This window comes from Nematostella vectensis, chromosome 10, assembly GCF_932526225.1.
Source record: "Nematostella vectensis chromosome 10, jaNemVect1.1, whole genome shotgun sequence".
In the NCBI taxonomy this organism is placed as follows: Eukaryota; Metazoa; Cnidaria; class Anthozoa; order Actiniaria; family Edwardsiidae; genus Nematostella; species Nematostella vectensis.
In genome coordinates, this window is record NC_064043.1 from 11,228,002 (window position 1) to 11,250,068 (window position 22,067).

A 22,067-nucleotide genomic window follows, 5' to 3' on the forward strand; every position below is an offset into this window, starting at 1 on the left:
GAAAAATCAAGTTTTTTTGTGACGCAAGCCAAAAAAATGGTTTGGAGCAACTTCAGAATACCCGTCCACTGTGGAGCCACGTTACTGCCGTGATCCGCAGTCTGTCTTTCTGATTCATCTAACGAAATTATTTAATTTAATTGATCTAAGTCACTGCTACAGTGGTCCGCAGTCCGCGGTGGAGCCGTCTTTGCATATTTATAGAACGAAGTATCAAATGATAACTCTAAGTAATCTAAGTCACCGCTACCGTAAACCGCGGTCCGCTGTGGAGCTATTGATGAATTAGTAGTCTTTCACTGCGGACCGCGAACCAACATAACATATCCGATTATAATTTAATTGAGCAATGATGGATATTTTATATTGAGTAGTATTATAAACTAATTGTACAATGATGGATATTTTATATTGAGTAGTTCTGGACTGCGGACTGCGGACCGATGAAATTTAGAGGCCTTAAGAGCGCTGTGTCTACTTGCACGGCTTCCGGTAAAGGAGGGAAAAAAAACTAGCTGCACGGCTGTCTCCAGTTTTCTCGATTTTTAGTCTAAATAACAAGTCTCTGGCTTTAAAACACTTCCACGATTATTTAGAACAGCCAAGCGACGATTTTTAGCCTGAAAAGCTATGCAACCAGCGGCCCGCAAATGCTCGGCAAAGTATGAACGAAGCGTGGAGCGACATTTCATGCATCGTTCATAATGTGCCGAGCACTCGCATGTCGCCTTTTGCGATTTTTTTCAAGCTCGAAGCCATCGTTTGACTGTTCTAAATAACGGTGGGAGGTTTTTAAAGTCAAAACTTTTCATTTTGGCTTAATGACAAAGAGAAAAAAGGGAAGTGCATCTACTTTTTTTCTCCTTGCACAGCTGCTTTGGCGAAAACGAGGTGTCGAACGCCACGCTTCGTTCATACTGTGCCGAGCATTTGCGGGTCACTCAATGCACAGCTTTTCAAGCTAAAAAACATCTCTTGGCTGTTAAGAGGTGTTTTTTTTAAATCGTGGAAGTGTTTCAAAGCTAGAAACTTGTTTTTTAGGCTAAAAATCGAGAAAATGGGAGACAGCCGTGCAGCTAGTTTTTTTTTTCCTCCTTTACCGGAAGCCGTGCAAGTAGACACAGCGTAAAACGTGGACGGGTATTCTGAAGTTTCCAATGGGTTCGTAAAAAAATGTCACGCATCGCATTGAAACGGATATATAAATACTTGAGAGAAAATGAAGACGAAAAAACGCGACCAGCTAAAATCCCCATTTATCTGGAAGAAACATTTTATTACGTCACCCTGGAGTAACTTGTTTTTCTAGTGAATCTAGAATGAGCGTTGTGTGACACCCGCCAGATCTTTCCAAAATTCCTTTGTGTAAACACGTTCTTTTGGTTCTCATAGAAAGAGAAATCGCTGGCTCTAAGATGAGTCTAATATCGTCTATGGGGTTTATTGGGGCCGGAAAAGCCGCCACAGCAATGGCTAAAGGTTTTCTCTCTGCTGGAGTTATAAAAGCAAGCGATATTATAGCTAGCGCCCCGAGAGATAGCGATTTAAGAAACTTTCGCGCTCTTGGATGCACCGTCACATCAGACAACAAGAAAGTCATCAAAGAGGCCAAGACGATTTTTCTAGCTACTAAGGCCAAAGCTTTCCCCCAAGTAATGCAGGAAATATCTCCTGTGGTAACAAGGGATCACATCGTTTCTTCGATTGCAGCCGGCGTGACTTTAGAATGGCTTCAAAAATCTCTACCGGGAAGGACACGTTTAATTCGAATGATGTTGAATACACCAGTCCAGTTCCGCGAGGGAGTAACGGCGATGACCTTCGGAAAATTCGCCAGGGAAGAAGACTATAAGGATATTCACGAGCTGATGAGTTCGGTAGGTTATTGTTTTGAAGTCGATGAGGATCTTATGGACGTCATGACTGCGCTCACCGGTGGCGGACCCGCATATTTGTACTTAGCAATCGAAGCAATGGCGGACGGAGCGGTGAGAGCAGGGCTTAACCGCGAACAGGCGATGAAACTCGCTGCTAAAACTGCTTCAGGGGCAGCGAGGATGGTCTTAGAAAGCGGTCTACACCCCGGGGAGCTGAAAGATCAAGTATGTTCGGCAGGAGGTTCGACAATCGCCGGAATCTTCGCACTCGAAGAGAGTGGTTTTCGCGGGGCTTTGATGAAGGCTGTAGCAGCCGCGAGTCTACGCGCCAAGGAAGTAGGCAAAGGGGAACTGAACAAAAATAAGTAAAATTATATTTAACTCGTCATATGGAATACAGCAGACAATAAAACAAGAGATTTTAGTAGCATATAAGATTTATCAGATAAATCTCTCGAAATGGACGCAAAAAGTGCCACGTGGCCTTTACTCGTCATTTCCCGCCAAAAGAATTAAGAATTATGTTTGTAGCCTTGTTATTTAAATTATATTTAAAAGCTATTTTAAACATGGCTGTCTACTGTAATAGACTCCTATGCAACAAAAACACACCCAAAACTCTTTTCTTCAAAGTGCCATTTCTAGAATTTAAAACAAATTCTTCATATATAATTTCAAATCCAGGAAATCCACTGTTTTCTGTTTTTTGCTGAAAATCACTGGACGAGAGAGTCTGGAGGCTCTGGTACCCAGGGTGGTCCACCTGGGGGGTTGGGGTGATTGCATCCTTAGCTCAGTAATAGGTCACTAGATCCAACAAGAAACTTCCTATTTATAAAAGCATGCATAAAATTAAAATTATTCTTACTGTTAACCGGAGTAAACTCATCTCGTCACGTAAGCAGAATGGTGTCCAGACCCCTCGGACCCTCCCTCTGGACATGTGTCTGCTAGATATATGGGACCTTCTTCTTAGCTTCCAATGAAGATGTCAACCAGTGTCAAATTCATCTTGTCACATAAGCAGGCACCTTGGCTATGGTCAACAGAAATTTTTACCCATAAAAGATAGCGAATTGGTTGTGGTCAAAGAAAGTTTTAACACTAAGAGACAGCAGAATCTAAAAAAAAAAACGGTAAACACCCCTATAGGAATATCAGTTGGTTGAATTTTATACCCTAAGAGATGACAAAATCCTTCAATATCCCCTTAAGGGTTGGCAGTTGGTTGAAATGTTATACCCTAAAAGATGTGACAATCACTGCGGTCTACTTTCCTATTTTAATCAATATTGTTGGTGCAACTGGCAAATGGTAGTTGTACAACCAATGGTGGCTAGTAGGTATAATTACCCCTGAGAGTAAAAAAGCATGTAAACTAATCCCACAAGTTATTCCCATTTTCCTGCCTTTAGTGGTAAGTTTGGATAGTAGCCCTGCCGTTTGGCAATTGCCATTTGCGATAAATAATTATTACATAACTGGATTCAGGTATAAATTATTAATATATCACTCTAATGTAACAACAACAAAAAATGATAAGTATACTAAAAATACATTTAACCTATAGGTTATACAATTGACCATATATTTGAAATTATGTACAAATGATATTATAAACATCCTATCCTAGCTAGCTTACACAAAACAGTTTATAGTTTATATAAAAACATATTTAAATAAAACCTGTGTAGTAAAGGAAACCTTATGTCTCATACTAAGTTTGCTTTAATCAGACCACTACATTCATCTCTGCTGATAGATAAGCAATAACAAAACACATTATAAATATTATAAATGAATTTTTCAAGCTCTTTTCTTTTTCGAGAATAATAAAATCATAAGGTTGCTTTATCTATAGAACCTACTTTCCTTTCTAACTTTAAATGAAAATTCAAATAATTGCTTAAATAACAGAGTTATCAGTGTAAGTTAAATTAGCTAACCTTATTGGGTTGCAACCATTTGGTTTATATAATAACATTAGAAAACAGAATGCCTCCTGATAAAAAAAAAAAACAAAACATGATGATGATTTCATTTTGAAAAACAGCCTACCTTCCATACACACACCAATAGGCCATTCCAGCTTTACCGTATTTACTCATGTATAATACACACTTTTTTCATGTGAAAATGACCTGCAAAATCGGGGAGCATATTATACATGAAAATTATTGTTTTAGAGGTAAAAAAATTTGCATAATAATTAAAACAAGAGAAAGCTCTTGAGTATTTCAACCCTCCGCAAACAAGTTAGTCAAGTTTTTAAACTCTGTGAGGGGTTGTTTTGACATACCAAATCTAAATTAAAGAAAAAGTCTGGAGAGTGCGCCATAAAGGACTCGGGCATGAAAAAGTTTACTTGTTTTCAATGTCTTCGAGGCGAACTAATGTTTATATTTCAACATACTTCTCATCTAGGGTTTTTTGTCAAATATAGTTACTTTTCTATTATTATTTTTTTGAAAATGACCTAAAAAATCAGGGTGTGTATTATACATAAGTGCATATTATGCATGAGTAAATATGGTAATCTTGTGCGCACATTACCAGGGGCGTAGCCAGGATTTCAAACAGGAGGGGTCCCAAAAGGGTTTTTCAAGGCATTTTCTCCTGTATTTTAAATAATGTCTCATACATTTACTGTAGTTTTAGCTGCTTAAAGGGGGGGAGGCCCTAGGCCACCCCCTGCTCCACCCCTGATTACAATAGAAACCTAACTCAACTACAAGAATACAGTGTGCACATTGTTAAGCTTGCACCAAACGAAGCATGCGCTGCATGACGGTAGTTCAGGTAGGTTTCTATTTTGGAATGGCCTATTGATGTGGCCTATTGGTTTCATGACGATTTTTAGAATAATTTGTCTTCCGAAGAACAGTGGAACCTAGATTTTATGGTATGCCTTGGTAGAAGGAAAATGTATCGTAAAATTGAGGTCCTCGATTTTACGATATAAAGGAAAATACATTGAAAATATTGTTGTAGCGAGGTCGGTTTGATAACCAGCTTTTATAAAATAAAAATATTGTAACTGTAATCTGTGCAAGACTGTACAATTACTCTGTAAAACTGCATTTAAAACGATCTGTCATCAAAAAAGTAAAAAAAAAAAAAGATTAGCTGTAATCTGTTGATAGACAAAATCAGTAATATAGTTGTATCAAGGTTGAAATTACGCTTGGAAGAAGAGATTTTTATGGTAAAATCAAGCATCATTGTATCCAATATAATTAGATTGGAGTAATTTGTTATACTTTTCACTGTATTTCTACCATCGAGGTTATTGTAAAATCCAGGTTCCACTGTAAGTAGAGCATAGGAACTGTAGCTCATCATTGCCTTGTTGATAGCGGATAAAGGCACAGTAATAAGTCCCACAATACCATCCTCCACAAATGATATAAATCATTATTTCCAATAAAGTGTCTGATGAACAAATTTCAAGATAATACTCTAAAAATCCTTTGAGGGGAAGTTGTACCGTGATAGTTACTATTGTGGCCCAGTGTGGTGGTGCGCTGTGCTCTGACATTGACACAATTACATTTGGTTCTATGGGCTGATCAATTCCACAGGGTGACCAGAGGACTTGCACTTGCAAGGGTGTCACACATTCTTCAGTAATGACTGGGTCCCTTCATAGGCCATAAATAAAGCACCATTTGCTGGGAAACATCTGATAATGGATGGTCCAAGCCCCCTATACAACACTCGAAAGCCTGGAAAAATGTAGAAAAAGATAAAAGAGAAATTGTCTTTTAATGTTGACTACAATGATCGACACGAGTAACATTGATCACAAGAGGAGGCCCAGAATGAAGTTCAGTTTTAAAGTTGATTTCCATTGAGAAAAGTTCCTGGATGCACAGGAAAGAACTCACATTCAACTTAATTTACTAATCACATCAGAGCTTGAAATAAGGATGGATTGGGGGAAGAATCAAGCACTTTTCCTTTACACCCATAGAAAAGAGGTGGATACGGTAAAACTGTTCCCATTGCACCCGAGGGCTCCATGCTAGATGTGAATACACTCTTTTTTATAAGAACATCCAGCCTGAGAACATGCTTAGAACATGCAAAGGCTCAGATAGCAACACAATATTGCTTTACCAGTCTGATGCACTCTAAATTGCAGAATCAAATTCAGCTTATTGAAACAACCTTGAATATTATTAATTTTGATCATTTGTGTAATTTTATTCCTATTTATTCATTGGGTATTATATCTTTTAAATACACTTAAATTTAAGATTTAAAGATTAATTTTAATATTCAGCCAAATGCCCTTAAAATGGTCCAGCCTCAACTGATAATTAGAAGTTCTTTAAAAAAAAAATGTAATGTAAAAAAGTCTACAGGCCAGTACACCCAACACAGAACAAAGCAACCACATACCTTCAGTTCTAAAAATGAGAATAAGAGTCTCTAAGAATCCTGGGGCTTTTCCTTTTCCTGATGATAATATCTGAAATACATACATTTTAAAGTTTTACTAATATTGAAAGCAGAAGAAAGTATTACTCAGTTATTGGGTTGACTATCATAGCATAATATGTCCTATGTGCAAGCTGACATACATGTATTTGCTTGATAGAGGATGTTAGCTTATTTGGATATCTGAATTTTCACCAACTGTACATGTCAGAGTGTCACCAGTGTAAAGAGGAATTATGTTTCTTGTTGCCTTTTGTGTCAAGAATTGATCAGATCCTTATCTTTATAGGTGCTAATAACACATGATGTTGGCAATATTTTCTTGAAGTAATCTAAAACAGCTGTTTTGGTCTTTGGCATGCTTTTTTTAAAGAAGGAGGGCCTTATTCAAGAATAACATCTCTAGAAGGTTACTGGAGGGAAGGGGGGGGGGGGGGGGTAGAGTTTTTGTGGTAGGTCTTGAGCCCTTACAAAAGGCAGGCAATGTTTAGTATTTGCCAACCTACATCGTACCACATGATTACTTTGACCAATGAGCACATGTAAAATATCACTTTTGTGATATATTCACCTGTATCCTTGATTTGACCACATCTGCAGGAAATATCGCTGTCCAGAGGCATGTCCCAGCAAAGCCCCCACAAAGAATCATCTTTAATGGGCTCTTAACTGGAATGATTGTTAATATTGGTGATAAATCATAAAGTATTTTCATCAGCCTAACAAAATGTGCCTGCAAATCAATGAAGCAATCACGATTTGCGAGTATTAATATATATAGAAGTTCTACTCTATATAATGATATAATATGGATATATTATAATCATACCTGTCAACCTCAGAAAATCTGAAGGCTTGAGAATTTTTTTGGGGGAGTGATGGGGTATATTCATACTCGCGAACAAATCCACTTATAGACCTCACAAGGGCGTTGCACTACATTGCACTACACAAGGGAATATAGAAAATAGGCAAAATGGCAATTTTCTGTAGAATAATTTTTTTGGAATCTATAAAAATCGCTATAAAGCGGGAGATTTGGTGCTTAAGGCAGAAGAGCGGGAGAAGAGGTCGAAAAACTTGAGACTCCCGCCTAATGTGGGAGAGTTGACATGTGTATATAATGGTAATGATCAAATCAAGTTGTTCTCACCTACATCCCTGACATCCCCCCCAGATGGTGTCAGCATGTATCGGCTGAACTCATAACCACCAAAGAAAAAGAAATAGCCTGGTACTTCTCTAGCCCAGGTGGCAGTCATACCACGGAAGAGACCTTGGAAGCCATCATTACGGATGATTTGCATTGTCACATCTATAACACCACTGAAAAACAGCCAAAGTTGATGCAATAATACCCAAAATACTCTCTTTATATTATGCGGAATGTTTCTTCATTTTGTATTTATATGGGCTAGTCAATAAAAGCCTGACAATGTAAGTTCTCTGGAATCATACTTAAATCGAAATAGTTAAATCCTGTACTCATTCACCCTTAAAAATATATCGAGTTAGCTCTGTTAAAAATCTATATATTGAAATTATTATTTTATGTTATAAATTTCATGGCCATTTGTCTTATTGTTTATACACTATACCTTTTTGGTCCAGCCATTCCAGAGATCAAGTTCGTCTGGTGTTGTGCCTGTAATCGGCATTTGATAAGTTCGGCAGGACAGAGCACGAACGACATGAAAAATGCAGCGCCACTCCCTGCACAAGCATTGTGAAATATTGTCAGCTCTGATTCGTGCTTCTTTCCAGTCAATGTCTTAATCAACGACAAACATTGTCCATAGAATAAAAAGAGGAAGGAATTCTCTGCGATATTAGCTGCTAGAGAGGGTATGGTGCCGGCGTAGAGCCCCTTGAATCCTTCCTGCTTGAAAGTTTTTATACCGCAATCCAAGGCATTTTTAGACATCGACGGAAATGTCTGCATTTTAACCTTGATCGTATCAAATGGCTGACCGGCAAACACACAGGCAGTTCCACCCATCGCACCAGCGGTGAAGTCCGTTGCCATTCGCTTCGCATTTTCCAAGTCCATTTTTGTACGAATAGTGCAGTGAGTTGACGAAGGTAAAAAATCGATATTGGAACTTCCGCTATGCACTCGAGTAAACGCAGAAAATCATTTTATACCTCCCATTTTCTCTTTGTACTGCCTAAGAGATCAATCAAAGACTGGAATGTGGCCCTAAACACAAAATAGAAAAAGCCACGAGGTTTTTGTAGCAGGTCAAAAATAAACTTTTAGTACACTAAGAATGACCGCTGCACGTACAGATCACAGGCGCTAAACCATAGGAAGACCGTGATAAATGCGGGAAATGAAGCGGGGTTCATGGAATACCAACAAACTAACTATACTGCTGACTATGGTGATGGTGAATGCTCAGCACTCACAAACCAATGAAAGGCATTCAAGATCACATGTTTTGTTATTTCGTATTAAAAAATCCTTTAGAGGAACTAAAGGCATCTTTAGTTCATGGGGCGTAGGAAAACCCGCACAGATCGAAAAAAACACAACAAAACCAACAACAACAACAAAAAAACATCAAAGTTTTGCGAAATAACGATAACCGCTTTGTTAAAAAAACGCTAACCGCACCAAAAAAAAACTATAACCAAAAATACGACAAAGAGACAAAACCACATCACCGCAAGCTCTCGCGCCCCTAGCTTCTTTTGATAATATTTGAAAATCTTGTTTTTGTAGCACTACACAGACGGTAGCCGACAGTAGCGGATCTAGGGGAGGGTTTAGGGGGTTTAAACCCCCCTAAACCCTCCCCTAAAAAAAATACTCCCTCCCCTTTTGTCACTCAGCAAAACCCCCCTTTACCGAAAAGCTAGGCGGTTTTTTTTATTAGTACTTAACCCATTGACTCCTGACTATTTTTTAGCTGAATTTACAAAAAACAGACTGAAAACAGATACCTCCCCCCCCTATTCTGAGTTTTACACAGCCCGTCAAAGTCAAACACAGCTGCACTTAGTCAGCGGTATCCAAGCTTTCCAACAGTGCTTTGCGGCCCCCACTTTTAATCCCTCGTCGTTGTGCTGAAACGTGCACAAGTTGATGGTTGCTTGTATTTTTCATTAAAAATACAGCTATGAGCATATTAGGAGAGTGTCTCAGGACATCATGAAGTCTATTGGGGCATAATTGAGTGCTTTGCTTATGAATATTTGCAAGCAAAGGTGGATTCATGATGAATTTTTCTTGTTTGGCTTTGCATAGATGAGAAAATAATTTTCTAATGAATCACCACAGCTCCCCTAAATGCTGTCTCTTCTGAAACCAAACTTGATTCCAAAATTGTTTACATTGCTATTCTGGGTCTGTATGACCTGGAATTGATTTGTGTGGCTTCGGGGTAAAAACCATCTGACTTTAGGGAGAGTGTTGACTGGCCCTCCCCTCGTGAATTTTTCACTGCATCTCCCAGAATGCTTTGCAATCCGTAAAGGCATCTAAGTGGTTTTACAAGCCTTCAAGCAGTGGACATTGTGTTTTATTGAGAGGGGTGATTCTGCTTTTCTTTCCTTGTTCGATTTGAAATTCGTCAAAGAACCTGTGCTATTATTTGTTAAGAGTAGTTGCCAACACCTTGGTTGGATGCATATCTTCAAGACCATTTATCCCTTAGACTGATGCCTGAGTATCTTCATCTTGTTGTGTTTATTTTGCATTTATGAATTTTTTGGGTTGTGGGTACTTCTCAAAGCCGGTACAGGCCGGTTGAGGGGTTAATGTGTTAATGCTATCACAATCGATTACAGGTTTTTATGCACATACGCTCGAGTGGGCATATAAACCTATTTTAAAGAAAAGGTTGTCAAAAAAATCTAAGCGATGTAGTCGTATCTTCTATCTATAGGTCGGAAGAGATATATCGCCATTGGGGTCGTTTGCTTTTGTTTAAGCTGAAGTCCCATTCATTTATTACTCATAACTATTAACCTTTACAAAACAGTAGAAAAAAATCATACTAGATTAAAATTTGCGAGTAGGGATGTTTTCTTCTTGGTGGTTATCAGGCCCTCTAACTTAGACAGCACGATTTTTTAGTTATATGCGACACCTCTTCAACTTCAAGTCGTAGAGTATAAATCAGCCTACGACTCCGCTACAATGCTCAACTACGAAAGTCGAAGTGTATAATTCAGGGATAAGACATTTCGTAAGCAGGTCGCATATGACTAAATCGTGCTGCCTGGACATTTTCAATGTTAAAAATGCGCACAAGTGGATATACTGACAATCGATATAACCAGATATGCTGGGACATGTACATGATAACAAGGTCCTTTATCTTGTGCCAGTAGGAGAGAGAACAAGTTGTAATAAACTACTGTTATTAATAAATTATTAGGTCAAATAAACCTCATTCAAAATGTTTAAAAAATATTCGTTAGTGGAAGATGTAAAAACATCGTATTTCATGACTCATCCTTGGCGACACAAAACTCTAGATACAAGTCCCTCTTCATTACGGTCGCATGCAGGAGAGCTCGACCCAGACTCTCGTAAGTAGCCGCGGAGGCTTGGATTTCAGTCCAGCGCTTAAGAACACCATAGCAACGCTCGTATAGCTGCGTTTTGTCGGCTTCGAGCTGTTCCAGTTCCGGCTCATCCAGACCGAGAGCGCGGCCAAGTCTTTTCCACAGGGAGCCAACTTCTCGGGCCAGGAGGATCATGTCATCTACAGTTGGACGGCCGCTCTTGCTAACAAACTCTGTGCCAGCCTTAAAAATACGTATGTTATCATCAGTCATAATTCAGTAGTGGATTTTGGTTAAAAAAAAGCTTGTATTGTATCATACAGAAAGATATAAAGTGAATAAAAAAACTAATATTGTTTCTCTTGTTAACTGGGGTTTTCCTGACAGAGAAAAAAGAGCAAGTTTTCCCAAAATAAGGTCTGGTTAACTTCGGTAAGCTTGAATTTTTGCATACAGGTTCCTTATGTTATGGAAACCAACATATCAAAAAGTGTTTTTTTTTTAATTAAGCCTACTCTGCTCGCTAATATCTAAATTTCATATCTTCTAAATTTCTTTAAAATTTGGAATTAAGCTTTTGGTCAGAGGAACCTTTTGTATGCGGAATCTTGAGCTTATATATTGAGAATTGGAAAATTTCATGCCATTTTTTTGCTCTGTCGGGTTTTCCCATATTCAGATTGTTGACGAGCAAAATAAAGAGAGTATCCCAATATTGCTGAGACTTATTATCGTTTTGTGTCGATCCAAACACATTCATCCTCGGAATCTCTCATTACCGGAGTTATTACCGGAAAATAGATCTGGGTTGCCGAGGATGAACACATTCGGTTCGTGGTTGATTCAGACGTCACACAAAATGTGTCATTTTTTTGATCTCCCAGGATGCTATTTGGCCGCTGTTTCCGTAGACACTTCGGGATAGCTCGAATTGTTTGTAGCTAGCCTCGGTGCCCTATTATCGGACAGCCAAGCAAACGCCGAACGATTCAGCGTAAATTTGAGTGATCGCCAAGCGAAAGCACATTTTGCCGTGAAGTTTGTCAAGCGCGCGATGCATGAGTTTTGAATCGCTTGCTTCAACGGAGAAAGAGTCTCAAACTTAATTCTATCGTGACTTTTGCAAAGTACATTTGTCAACAATTATTGCCTGATGTATTTTATTGAAAATAAAACATAATTTTCCCTGTTTTTTTTTTGCGAAGGAATCTGCTGGTTGATAATACGGCTACGGTGTCCGATATTAGGTAAGAGCATCCGATAATAGGGCTTCACAAGACTTCTTACTAATAATTGTTTTCTCCCGAATTTAACCATCGAATTTTCGTTATCTAGGTCGAATTGTTATGTTTAATAGTAAGTTATTTCTAGCTGTAAAACCCAAGATTCAATTGTGTTTAGTACGGGAGATATTTTAGCGTAAATCTTAAGTGTCCCATAATAGAATAATGACATAAAATAATAGTAATAGAGTAATAAAGTAATAGAGTAATGAAATAAGTAATAGAGTAATGACATAAGAAATAGAATATTAACATAAGTCATAGAGTAATGACATAAGTAATAGAATAATGACATAAGTTATAGAGTAATGAGAAAAGAAATAGAATATTAACCCACCTGTGTCCCTACTTCATCATTGAACCATCGCCTTAGACCCGGAACGGTGAACCTTGAAGCGTCCCCAAAGACACGATCACATCGGTATGGCGTCTCACCATCATGTAGGCACACTAACATGTGAACACAGTCCTGGTCACAACAGCTAGTCCTACCGTGTTCTTGGCATTTCTCAGATGCACAAGCAAGGCATTCTACGCAGAACTCATGCCGCATGTGTCCTAACCAGTCCCAGTCACGTGACAGTTCATCAAGAGAGTCTTCAAGGAGCATGCGCACTCGAACAGCCAGACCTTGCTCGCACATGTCAGCAGTGAACGCGGTAAGAATTACTTTGATGCAGCGTTTACCACAGAGGAGATACAAATCGTGGCTGTTCTTCGCACCGATGGCAAAGCCTGCACCATTTCGAAACAGAGTTGGCGGCCTTGTGAAGCCCATCTCATTAAAATGGCGAATGAGACGAGACACCAGCTGCGGGAACAAGCCATGTGGGACAAAGCCGTCCGGAAAGTGGATGAGCAGAGGACAGGGGTCCCCATCTTTGGGACAAGCTTTAGTCAGAGACTCGGGTGAGGAGGTGAGTTGAGCCGGGACGAAGTACTGCACGGATTGCTGGCTGTTTTCATCTGGTGCGTTAAGCCTGGCAATCAAGCCGTAACGTTCCATCATGGATAAGAGATCCTGCTGCGCCTGGCTGTCACCAGGGACAATCTCGCCAAACACGTGATCTATCAGAGACTGGTGCAGGGTTCCCGTCTTCTCCAGGGTCTTCCAGTACTTTGCGTGCATAGGATCCTGCGGTAGCAAAAATCTCTGATAATTCAGATTCTAAACATCCAAAAAGGTTACGCTCGAGATTTATTTGTTAATATATGTAACATTTACTTATTTACATTTAATTTAACACAAAACACGCTAAAAAGAAAGAAGCTATAATATATATCAATAAGCAGATAAAAAGAAAAGACAAAGAACTACACTTCAAAGATAACGTTGAGAACGTCAAATAGAAACACTAGTCGCTATCAGAGTCTTAATGAACCATTATCTGAGTATCTAGAAGTATCTATAGTCTTAAAATGAACAAGTATCAATTTATTTAAATTGACATCTTACCATGTGGTCAAAGGTGCGTACTGTGATCAACTTCTTGAACAGATTAATCAGCCACTGACTCTGCAGCACTACCGTGCCCGCGTGCTTGACGATCACCCGCAGATCGTGGTAGAAGTTCAGCATGGTGTTAACCTCTTGGTCGTCTATGATAAAGCACTCGGTTTGCGCGATACGCCGCACGTCGCTCAGGGGTAAGAAGTACACATTGCGCTCTATCTGCTCAGCTATGGCCTTCTCGAAATTGAACCACTTGGCGGGTAGCGTCTCTCCCATGTACGGCTCTGACTCCAGCACATGAGCGATCTTGGTTTTTAGATCCTGTATTCCCTGGTCATCTGACGACTTGGTATTGTCTACCGAAAAGAACGGCCGAATCACGTGCTCGTCATATGTCTTACCACAAATTTCTTCGGCCAGGAGCGCGTGCGCCTGCTTGACTGGAACGCACGGTTGGTCAGCGTGTGTGCCGACTATGAGTACAGGCGGGCGCAGATACTTTGTTTTAGTGGCGCGAGTTGTGCCTGTCTTGTCTGAAAGCAGCTCGGCCTCTTCATCTCGCTCCTCCAGGCTCTGGATGCAGTGGACCGTTACCAGCCACGAGATCAGGTTCTCCAGGTTCGTCTCATTGTTCGCGTTGTCCAGCTTGATATCAGCCACGCCCTGTCGCATGCAAGGCTCCGCCCTCTCGTTCAGGTTCTTACTCAAGTTGTGCGTGAGGACGTAGACAGCTCTAGACGAGAAGAACACGGGATGCGTGGCGTAGTACAAGTGTTGTCCTGCAAAGTCCCACACGTCCAGGACGGTCTCCTTGCGTTTTTCTGATAGACTACTATCCCTTAAATGTTGTGCAATAAGTCGCTTAAGCCTCTCTGATAGCTGCAATGAGATATTTGGTGACACCTGTATGCGATCGGTGAGTTTAGAACCATCTTCTTCGTCTTGTTGTGGTGTCGATGGAGTAACTTTGGCATCGTCTTGAACAGCAGATTTCTCCAGACTTAATTCTTTAAAAGCATCCTCCAAAGCCTCTGATACCTGACAAAACATTAGGATTTTAAGATAGTGGAATAGCGATTTTTTATGACTTATAGGAAAATATGGTGTTTCACAAACGGAAAACTACCTCTTCCCTTTCTATTCTTGATAAAAGATCTTCTTCACCAACAGGTTTTGCCTCCTCTTCTTTGTTGATTAAGAGGGAACGCAAATTTTCAACTATCATTGCAACGAGGGCACGCTCCGACTGACTCCCAGGCTCAATCTCGTCAGACAACCTTTGCCAGCGGCTGACTTGCTCGACATCCACCTCAAATGTAGATGGATCCACCTCAATTCCCTCGGTGCTCACTTCACTAGGGTCAAATGGAATTCCGAGAAGAGACTTTTTCAGACTCGTCTTTCCCGCGCGATCTTGACCAATCAGCATGATGCGCCCGCGATAAACCTGGACCTTGCCTTCCAGCAGCGCCTTTCGGTACGCATGCTCCGCCTCAGGCCCTCGCGCTAAGATCTCCGCAGGGACTAGTATGAATCGAAAGTAACGCATCAACGTAAGTCCATTTGTATCATTATGATTAGATATACTGTATGGCAAATGGGAGGTCGTAAAAAAGTGTAGATGCTTGATACCTTGATCCGTTTCGTCTATCGATGCCTTGTCAGTGTATCTCTTATTGAAAAAACCAAACACACCATCCGCCTTTTGGCCGAACCACATGTCATCGGGCATAAACCTTAGAGTAAGATGTAAATACAATAAAGACTAGCACACAATGTGGATTAAGAACACCCAGACAGACAAGTGTCTGTAAAATAATTGTTCTTATATTTAGAACAAACTGTCTATTGCTGCATTTGTGATGCATGAAGAAAAGACATATTCGAATCTTCGACATCTTGCCTCGGTCAGAATACAAACGTCTAAGGCAAAAGGCAATACTATACCACTAGTAATTACGCATTCTTACTTGCGCGGTTGGGATGACATAACGGTTATCACTTCCCCCTTCTTGAAAGACATTTGTATGGGAAGTTGGGCTGTAAAGTCCGCAGTCGCGGTTACAATCATTGGTCGACTCTAAAAGGAAAACAGGTAAGACGACCATGAATGAGCCTGGTATGAATTGAGACCATAATTAATGCACTTTTACTACCCCCCCCCCCCCTCCGCCTCCTTGTCCAACATACATCACTGCTGAAATTCGTACAACCAAGGGCAAGGTGAAGGAATAGAAGAATAGAGGGAGATAATGGTTTCAGGTGGATAAGCAACGCAAACGCGACAAATCCTTCCTTTCGCGCCAAACAGGACCCTCATTATAAATGAGACGACCCATTTCTTTATCGGTTTAGCCAGGCGTACACACCTAGGCTGGCATAAGTTCTCTTGATGGACTGTTGAAATCAAGGTACGTCATATAGCATGTCATGGTTTACCTGTTCAAGCATAACGACCAACTCCTTGATGCTAGGCCTGGGTCCTAGTGGATCTGTACATCGTTCTATCACGTGACGCATTGTATCAGGGAACCTGTACTCTTGCCAGTATCGCGGGCTCTGGACAAGACGTGCATGTATCGATAAGACTTCTTTTGTTGAATATCAACAAATGTAAATTGTGACACTTACACATTACGTATCTTTACTGATGAGCGTTTGAAGAGCAATTGATTGTGTCTCACTATATTTATTTGTGAAAAGTAGACGGGGGTGCTTGACCTATCTTTTAGGGTATAAAATTCTTACCAACTGCTATCTCTTAGGGGGTGTTTCAGGATTTTTTGGTTTTTGGGATTTTGGTTTTGGTTTTGACAAAAAAAAATTGGTTTCAAGACCGCAACAAAATTCAGGAAAACTGAACCTTTTTTTTTTTAAATGCTATCACTTCCTTCGAACACACCCAATGTGCTCTTACCCTAGGGGTAAGAATTGTTGTTGACCACTCCCTTAGTACTATCTCTTAGGGTTAAAATTGATTTTGCTGTCTTTTTTCCTCCAAGTCCTCCCCCCCCCCCCCGATCCACATCTACTGTAACTCACTCGCACGAGGAATAAAAAGACTTCCTCTCACCGCTGGCTTGAAATAGTCAATGTTAGATGACCAATCAGTTGGAAGGCTCCAATAAAGGTTGCGTAAGAGCTGACCGAAGGTGTAAACAAGGTCTTTCCTGAGGTCATATCTCTCAGTTCCCACCAGAAACTCGACTTCAGTTCCAAAAGGATGGGACCTAAACGAGACAACAAGCATCAGAAAACTACTTCAACCTTTACAATGAGTTACAACATGGACTTACTTTGTTCTGTGCTCTAGATACCAGTTGAAGGTGAAACCTCCTATCTTGATCTTTAGCATGTGGAGATAAAGAGATTAGTTTAACCCCATGACTGTGTTGTGTAAAGAAATGAGAAGATGAGTTAATAAATAGACGAAACAAGTGTAAACGCGGACGAAAATATTGATAAATAAAACAGATGTTCTATTGTGGCCATTTTCCATGGAGTTTCGATTATACAGTAAAAATGTAAAGTTGGAAGGTGGAAGGTCCACGTATCTTCTAGTATTTCCAAGGGAAATCCACTACTTAGAAAGCAAAAGTGGATACAGAATATCAGGAAACAAAAGAAAAATTCGCAAACCATTTAGGTAAGTTGTAGAAAAGCTAGGGGGTCTATGTAGGCGTTGTGAAAATGGAAATAAATTAACACAATGTTGAAGTTTTATTATTTTAACGTTTCAAGTACCTTCTGATTAGGAAACACATAAACAAAGGGAGGAAGAACTGCTTTAAATGGCTTGTTTTGATCTTCTAAGTATTCCAATGCTTTGGTAATTTGACAGGCATAAGAGTAGATCGTGCGAACGGATGTGATTTTCCCAGGTTCCATGCGATCATAAAGGCTTCCAAGAACGCCAAAGTCTACAACCTGCAAAGGTGCATCATATGTCGTAATAAATTCATAGTTAACAAATAGCTCTCATTTTTGCATGCGTCTGTCCTCTAATAGATGCACAGATGACATCACAGCGTGTCATGAACAGAAAATTACGCAACGAGACACAGTCAAGAGTGGTTGGCACATGGGGCCTTAACCGTGAGACCAACATCAGCAAACAGTTACAGAACCAAACAAAACAGCTTAAGTAACAAAGCAACATCAAACAGCTAGTTCAAAAACGACCTCAAACAGTAACAAAACAACAGCATCAAACAGTTATAATATCAAAACGAAAACAAATAGGTATTAGATTAACAAACATCAAACAATACAATAATGACAGCAGTTGACCAAAACACCAATAACGAAAATGTTAAGTTTAACAACAACAACTAAACAACAACAAAATAACAAGGCATAGCAAAACAATTAAGCAGAAAAAGATAGTAATTATGGCTTGTTACCTGTCACCTGTCCTCCTCGTGCCGTGTGGCACATAGGGCCTTCATTAAATATGGCTTACCAAGGCTAAAGTATTGACATATTTCCCAAACACGATGACCCCATGAAGCTTTATGATGTTTTCATGGTCTAGGGAACTCAGGAAAATGGCCTCTTCCAGAAACACATTGAGTTGGTCTCCATCTTCTTTAGGGCAACGGATACATACATCCAACTGCCAAAAAAGTGGTTAACACTGATGAAAATGCTATAACAAAACAATTTGAGTTGTGAAATAATGTATTGTAACAAACAAAATAACCCTGTTGTTTTGGATTACAGTTTACATGCCTGCATTCCATCTGTCCTTGCCCAAATTGCTCTGTAGACTGTCCCAGAATATGCTGTGTACTCCGCGATTTTTTCTTTTATTTCAATAGCAGATCGTTTAATCACAAGGATTCCACTTGATTGCAACTGCTCTCTGAAATCATTGGGCTTTACCACCTAGAAACAATAGTTTAAAAAATAAGTTAATTTGAATTGAAGTCAAATTTAGAAAAACATTTTTTAAATTCTAAAATTTTAAGAATTATACTTAACATTCCTCTCACCAAATATCAAATGAAATGAAATGCAAAGAAGCTGGTATTCTTTTCTTAAGGCAAAGTGAAAATTAAAGCAAATTTCATGGTTTTACCAACAAGGCCATAGCAGAGGTTGGGGCATTGCCCCCCCCCCCCCCCCCCCCCCCCACACACACACACACACACACATTTCTACATTTACACAAATGTGTAAACATTAAAAGGAAATGACCAGTAGGGGGGTGGCTATGCCAATGTTTCTGTATTGTAACCTCTCAATATTTTGAGGCCTGCTATGGCACAAACCATACTGAAAAGAAAAAAGGCTTCAAGAGCATGGTGTCTAATATATAGACATAAGTATGTCACAGCAACTCTATTTGACACTGCTAATTTACCTGTAATTCTAAAATGTCAGGAAAGCTAATATACTGCTGTACCGCAAGATCTTTTCTCAACCCCAAACTGTTGTCCTTGAAGAAGATTGGGGGCTTTTCTTCACTGGATTCTAAGAAATCATTCAAATCATCGATAGTTGTGATGTTGTGGTCATAGCAGAGAAGATTAAACCAAATGGTTAACCTGTTGGACTGAAGAAGGAGAAATAGCTTGTCCTGTTTGTTTAATGACCTGAAGCGAATACAGATAAATAAGGCTCAATATCTGAAGTCATAATTTGACAAAAATGTCACTAACATTTTAATTAATATCTAATTAAAGTATAATATAGGTCATAAGTAGATATCATTAACAAAGACTTTAAAAAGGTATTATGCACTGTAGGGGCACTGCTTTGTATTATACTCAATCCCATAACAAGAATCTTTTGCAGGGTGTTCTAAATTACCAAAAAAACAATATTCTGTTCTGAAATGCATATTACTCTTTTTATAAAATTCTGAGGCCTGAATTTAAGTTGTGCATCGTAAATATTTTTTATCAAATTTGAAACACAGTTAAATCACAGTTACTACATTTATAGATGGTTAGGAAACCTGGCGAACTTCAAAGGACACAATAGCTCTCTGATGTGAACATCCCTGTCACGTTATCATGCACAAACAAAGCGTACATTACAAGAAAACATACGGATGAGATTCATGAATACGAGTATGCTGGCACGGATCGTTTATTGACTTAATTTATTTAAAACTTTGTCATTTTATATCAAGTCTCTTTTAATCTTTGTCTTTATCACTTATATCATGTTGTATCGCAATTTTATCCTGAGCTCAACAGCCCGGGAAGATTAGATTTATACAACCATATATATTTTGTACAAGTACCAAGGAGGGCTGAAATTCTATAGAGAGTACAGCTCTATTGAACAATCTAAGAGACCTTACACAGCAAGCATCACAGCATAGCCTTGGTTCGAATCGTCAGAGTGGAGTTTTGAAAAGATCAAAAAGCGGGTTTGATGCAGAAAGCAACGATTCTTCATATACTCCATATATTCTCTTGTACTGTACGCTCAAGTTATGCACTTACACAACCACGTGAAATGGCCAAAAAAATAATCCAGCCTTAGAAGTTTGTTTTATAAACAATTCCCTTATTATATTAACTATGGTTAAATTCACTCAAAAATTAAACCCAAATCACACATGAGATCTGCTGTCTGAGACCAGAACAGATCCATACCCTCCAAACAGAGGAGATCCCCCCTGAATTACAATCCTATGAAAGTGACCCAAAATACAAGGTTCTTATAAGAAACATCCATTCAAATTACTAGTTTTTCTGGGATTAATATTATTGCCTGATATTTTGCTTATGTCAAACTTGTTAAAGTAACAAAACTTGTAGGCTAAGGCCTCAGTTTTGTCTACAACTGGAATCAATTCCTTTTCTTTTTTTGCTTTTTTGTCTAACCCCAATCCACAAAATGGACCATTCATGCCTCCTTGAAGGGAAGAGGGGTTGACAACACCCTGTACACATCCTAATTACAGCTGATATTATTAAAAGGAGAGCAGAAAGTAATACCATACTTTTCACGTCCTTTTCTTGTTATTGGAAAGTAACTGTTATCATAGTCGTCATCATCATCACTGCTGTGAGCATCATAATGGACCACTCCCTTCTTTTTCCTATTCGTCTTTTTCCTCTTAGTCCCTGACGATGAAAATACAGCCCTTTGGGAAACAAACATCCCTTCATCCTCTTCATCTTCTTCATCCTCAATTTTAATACTCTGCTTCCCATAAAAGACAGATGACTTTGGTGGAAGTCTGGGGCTTCGTTTTGTTTTTGCTCCTTTTGATTTTTTGGGCTCCTCTTTCCACCATTTCTTCATTGTAACTTACTGAAACAACAAACACGAAAGGTTGGTTCTCACCTAGGACGCAGGCGCAAACCCAGCACACAACATTTTCTAATTCTCATTGTAATAAAAGCCCAAAAGCAAGAGCAAGAGAACACAACTGCTTGATTTTCTTCAACTTGTGCTTGTATTTGACTAATTCTCACATGTGTTGTGCTTGTGTTTGTGCTTTAAAGAGTCAAATAAGAGTGGTTTCTAATAAGATGTAAAATAATCAATTCCTATATGTAGGATATGTTTCAACATTTAAAAGTAGATAAAATTAAGGTAAATAAAAAAAGAAGGGTTCCAAATGCAGGAGAATACTTTTGTATTTTGTATAGTGGACAAAGTATGTTATTTTGAATATAGGTCACAATGTACAAAGTCTCAGATCAGTATATTGGTCTAACTCAAGCAATTTGCAGTCCATTTTATTCCATGGTGAATACTAACAGGTGTTTATTTATTAACAACCACAGTACCATAGCCCGTCTGGTCATCTTATCAAAATATTTCATTACAGTGACACTTTTCAAATATAGCATTCATATGACATATTTTTTCCGTGCTAAAAAGGTCTGTTACTGTTTACCAAATCATATGCTTTAAAACAACCGACGCTGGAAAAGCTTGGTTTATCATTAACTTAAGTTATTGTTGATAAATAAGCTTACTTATCATTTGCCTGTCTGGACAAGCAAACTTGGTATAATGCAAAATATTTTGTATTCCATCTAGCAGGATTGCTTTGAATAAAGTCCAAATAGTGGCTGAAAATGAAACTGAATCACTTTGTTGATAATGATGTGCTGAAGCGGAATCGGCCGATGAAATTTCACAAAACAACAGGAGACAGCCCGATGCATATGTAAGTTAAATGAGACGAAATTACTCTAAATAAATAGTAAATAACCAACGTAAAAGAGTAAGTTTTAGTTAACCAATAATGAGTCCTAAATAAATAGATGAGAGATGTGCGTAGCGAGAGCTCACCTTGGAGGGACGAGAATCAAAGATCATCATCGGTAGTAACATCGATCATTTCTCGTTCTCGGCCTTCCATCAAAATGGCGTCTGTGTCTATAACACAGGTATCCCAGCACTAGCAAAGCGAACTTTATAAAAATACGCTCTGATTTTAGAATTGCGTTAGAAATTCAAGTAAACAATGATAACTAACGTGGTTTCCTTCCTTTTAGGATACTTGGTGATTTTTTCGTT

General features: G+C 39.1%; 3 protein-coding genes across 3 annotated transcripts; 1 reads left to right on the forward strand and 2 right to left on the reverse strand.

The window, feature by feature from the left end:
* The first annotated feature begins 1,340 nt into the window (after positions 1–1,340).
* Positions 1,341–2,751, forward strand: LOC5519165 (pyrroline-5-carboxylate reductase 1, mitochondrial). Its single transcript, XM_001639083.3, has one exon. It carries the CDS (start codon positions 1,416–1,418, stop codon positions 2,244–2,246), a length of 831 nt encoding a protein of 276 aa, XP_001639133.1. The 5' UTR covers positions 1,341–1,415; the 3' UTR covers positions 2,247–2,751.
* A 389-nt stretch (positions 2,752–3,140) lies between these two features.
* LOC5519163 (mitochondrial ornithine transporter 1) lies at positions 3,141–8,604 on the reverse strand. Its single transcript, XM_001639016.3, has 5 exons — positions 7,919–8,604; positions 7,474–7,646; positions 6,892–6,989; positions 6,282–6,351; positions 3,141–5,602 (listed from the first exon to the last, which is right to left on the reverse strand). The coding sequence occupies exons 1-5, from the start codon at positions 8,368–8,370 to the stop codon at positions 5,490–5,492; spliced, it is 906 nt and encodes a 301-aa protein (XP_001639066.1). The 5' UTR covers positions 8,371–8,604; the 3' UTR covers positions 3,141–5,489.
* Positions 8,605–10,245: 1,641 nt separating this feature from the next.
* LOC5519162 lies at positions 10,246–21,997 on the reverse strand. Its single transcript, XM_001639015.3, has 15 exons — positions 21,840–21,997; positions 20,533–20,846; positions 18,937–19,168; positions 18,303–18,458; positions 18,034–18,186; positions 17,316–17,498; positions 16,868–16,917; positions 16,645–16,801; positions 16,011–16,130; positions 15,542–15,651; positions 15,204–15,307; positions 14,698–15,095; positions 13,575–14,609; positions 12,456–13,253; positions 10,246–11,078 (listed from the first exon to the last, which is right to left on the reverse strand). The coding sequence occupies exons 2-15, from the start codon at positions 20,835–20,837 to the stop codon at positions 10,773–10,775; spliced, it is 4,107 nt and encodes a 1,368-aa protein (XP_001639065.3). The 5' UTR covers positions 20,838–20,846; positions 21,840–21,997; the 3' UTR covers positions 10,246–10,772.
* Between the last annotated feature and the right edge of the window lie 70 nt (positions 21,998–22,067).

Excerpts from the sequence above, each read along its gene's own strand:
- LOC5519165 (XM_001639083.3), top strand. The coding sequence starts at position 1,416 with ATGAGTCTAATATCGTCTATGGGGTTTATTGGGGCCGGAAAAGCCGCC.
- LOC5519163 (XM_001639016.3), bottom strand. The coding sequence starts at position 8,370 with ATGGACTTGGAAAATGCGAAGCGAATGGCAACGGACTTCACCGCTGGT. Across the intron at positions 7,647-7,918 it reads GGAATGGCTGGACCAAAAAG|TGGTGTTATAGATGTGACAA; the intron begins GTATAGTGTATA and ends GCTGTTTTTCAG. Across the intron at positions 6,990-7,473 it reads GGGGGATGTCAGGGATGTAG|TTAAGAGCCCATTAAAGATG; the intron begins GTGAGAACAACT and ends CAATCATTCCAG.
- LOC5519162 (XM_001639015.3), bottom strand. The coding sequence starts at position 20,837 with ATGAAGAAATGGTGGAAAGAGGAGCCCAAAAAATCAAAAGGAGCAAAA. Across the intron at positions 18,187-18,302 it reads CAAGGACAGATGGAATGCAG|TTGGATGTATGTATCCGTTG; the intron begins GCATGTAAACTG and ends CTTTTTTGGCAG. Across the intron at positions 11,079-12,455 it reads ATGATGAAGTAGGGACACAG|GCTGGCACAGAGTTTGTTAG; the intron begins GTGGGTTAATAT and ends CGTATTTTTAAG.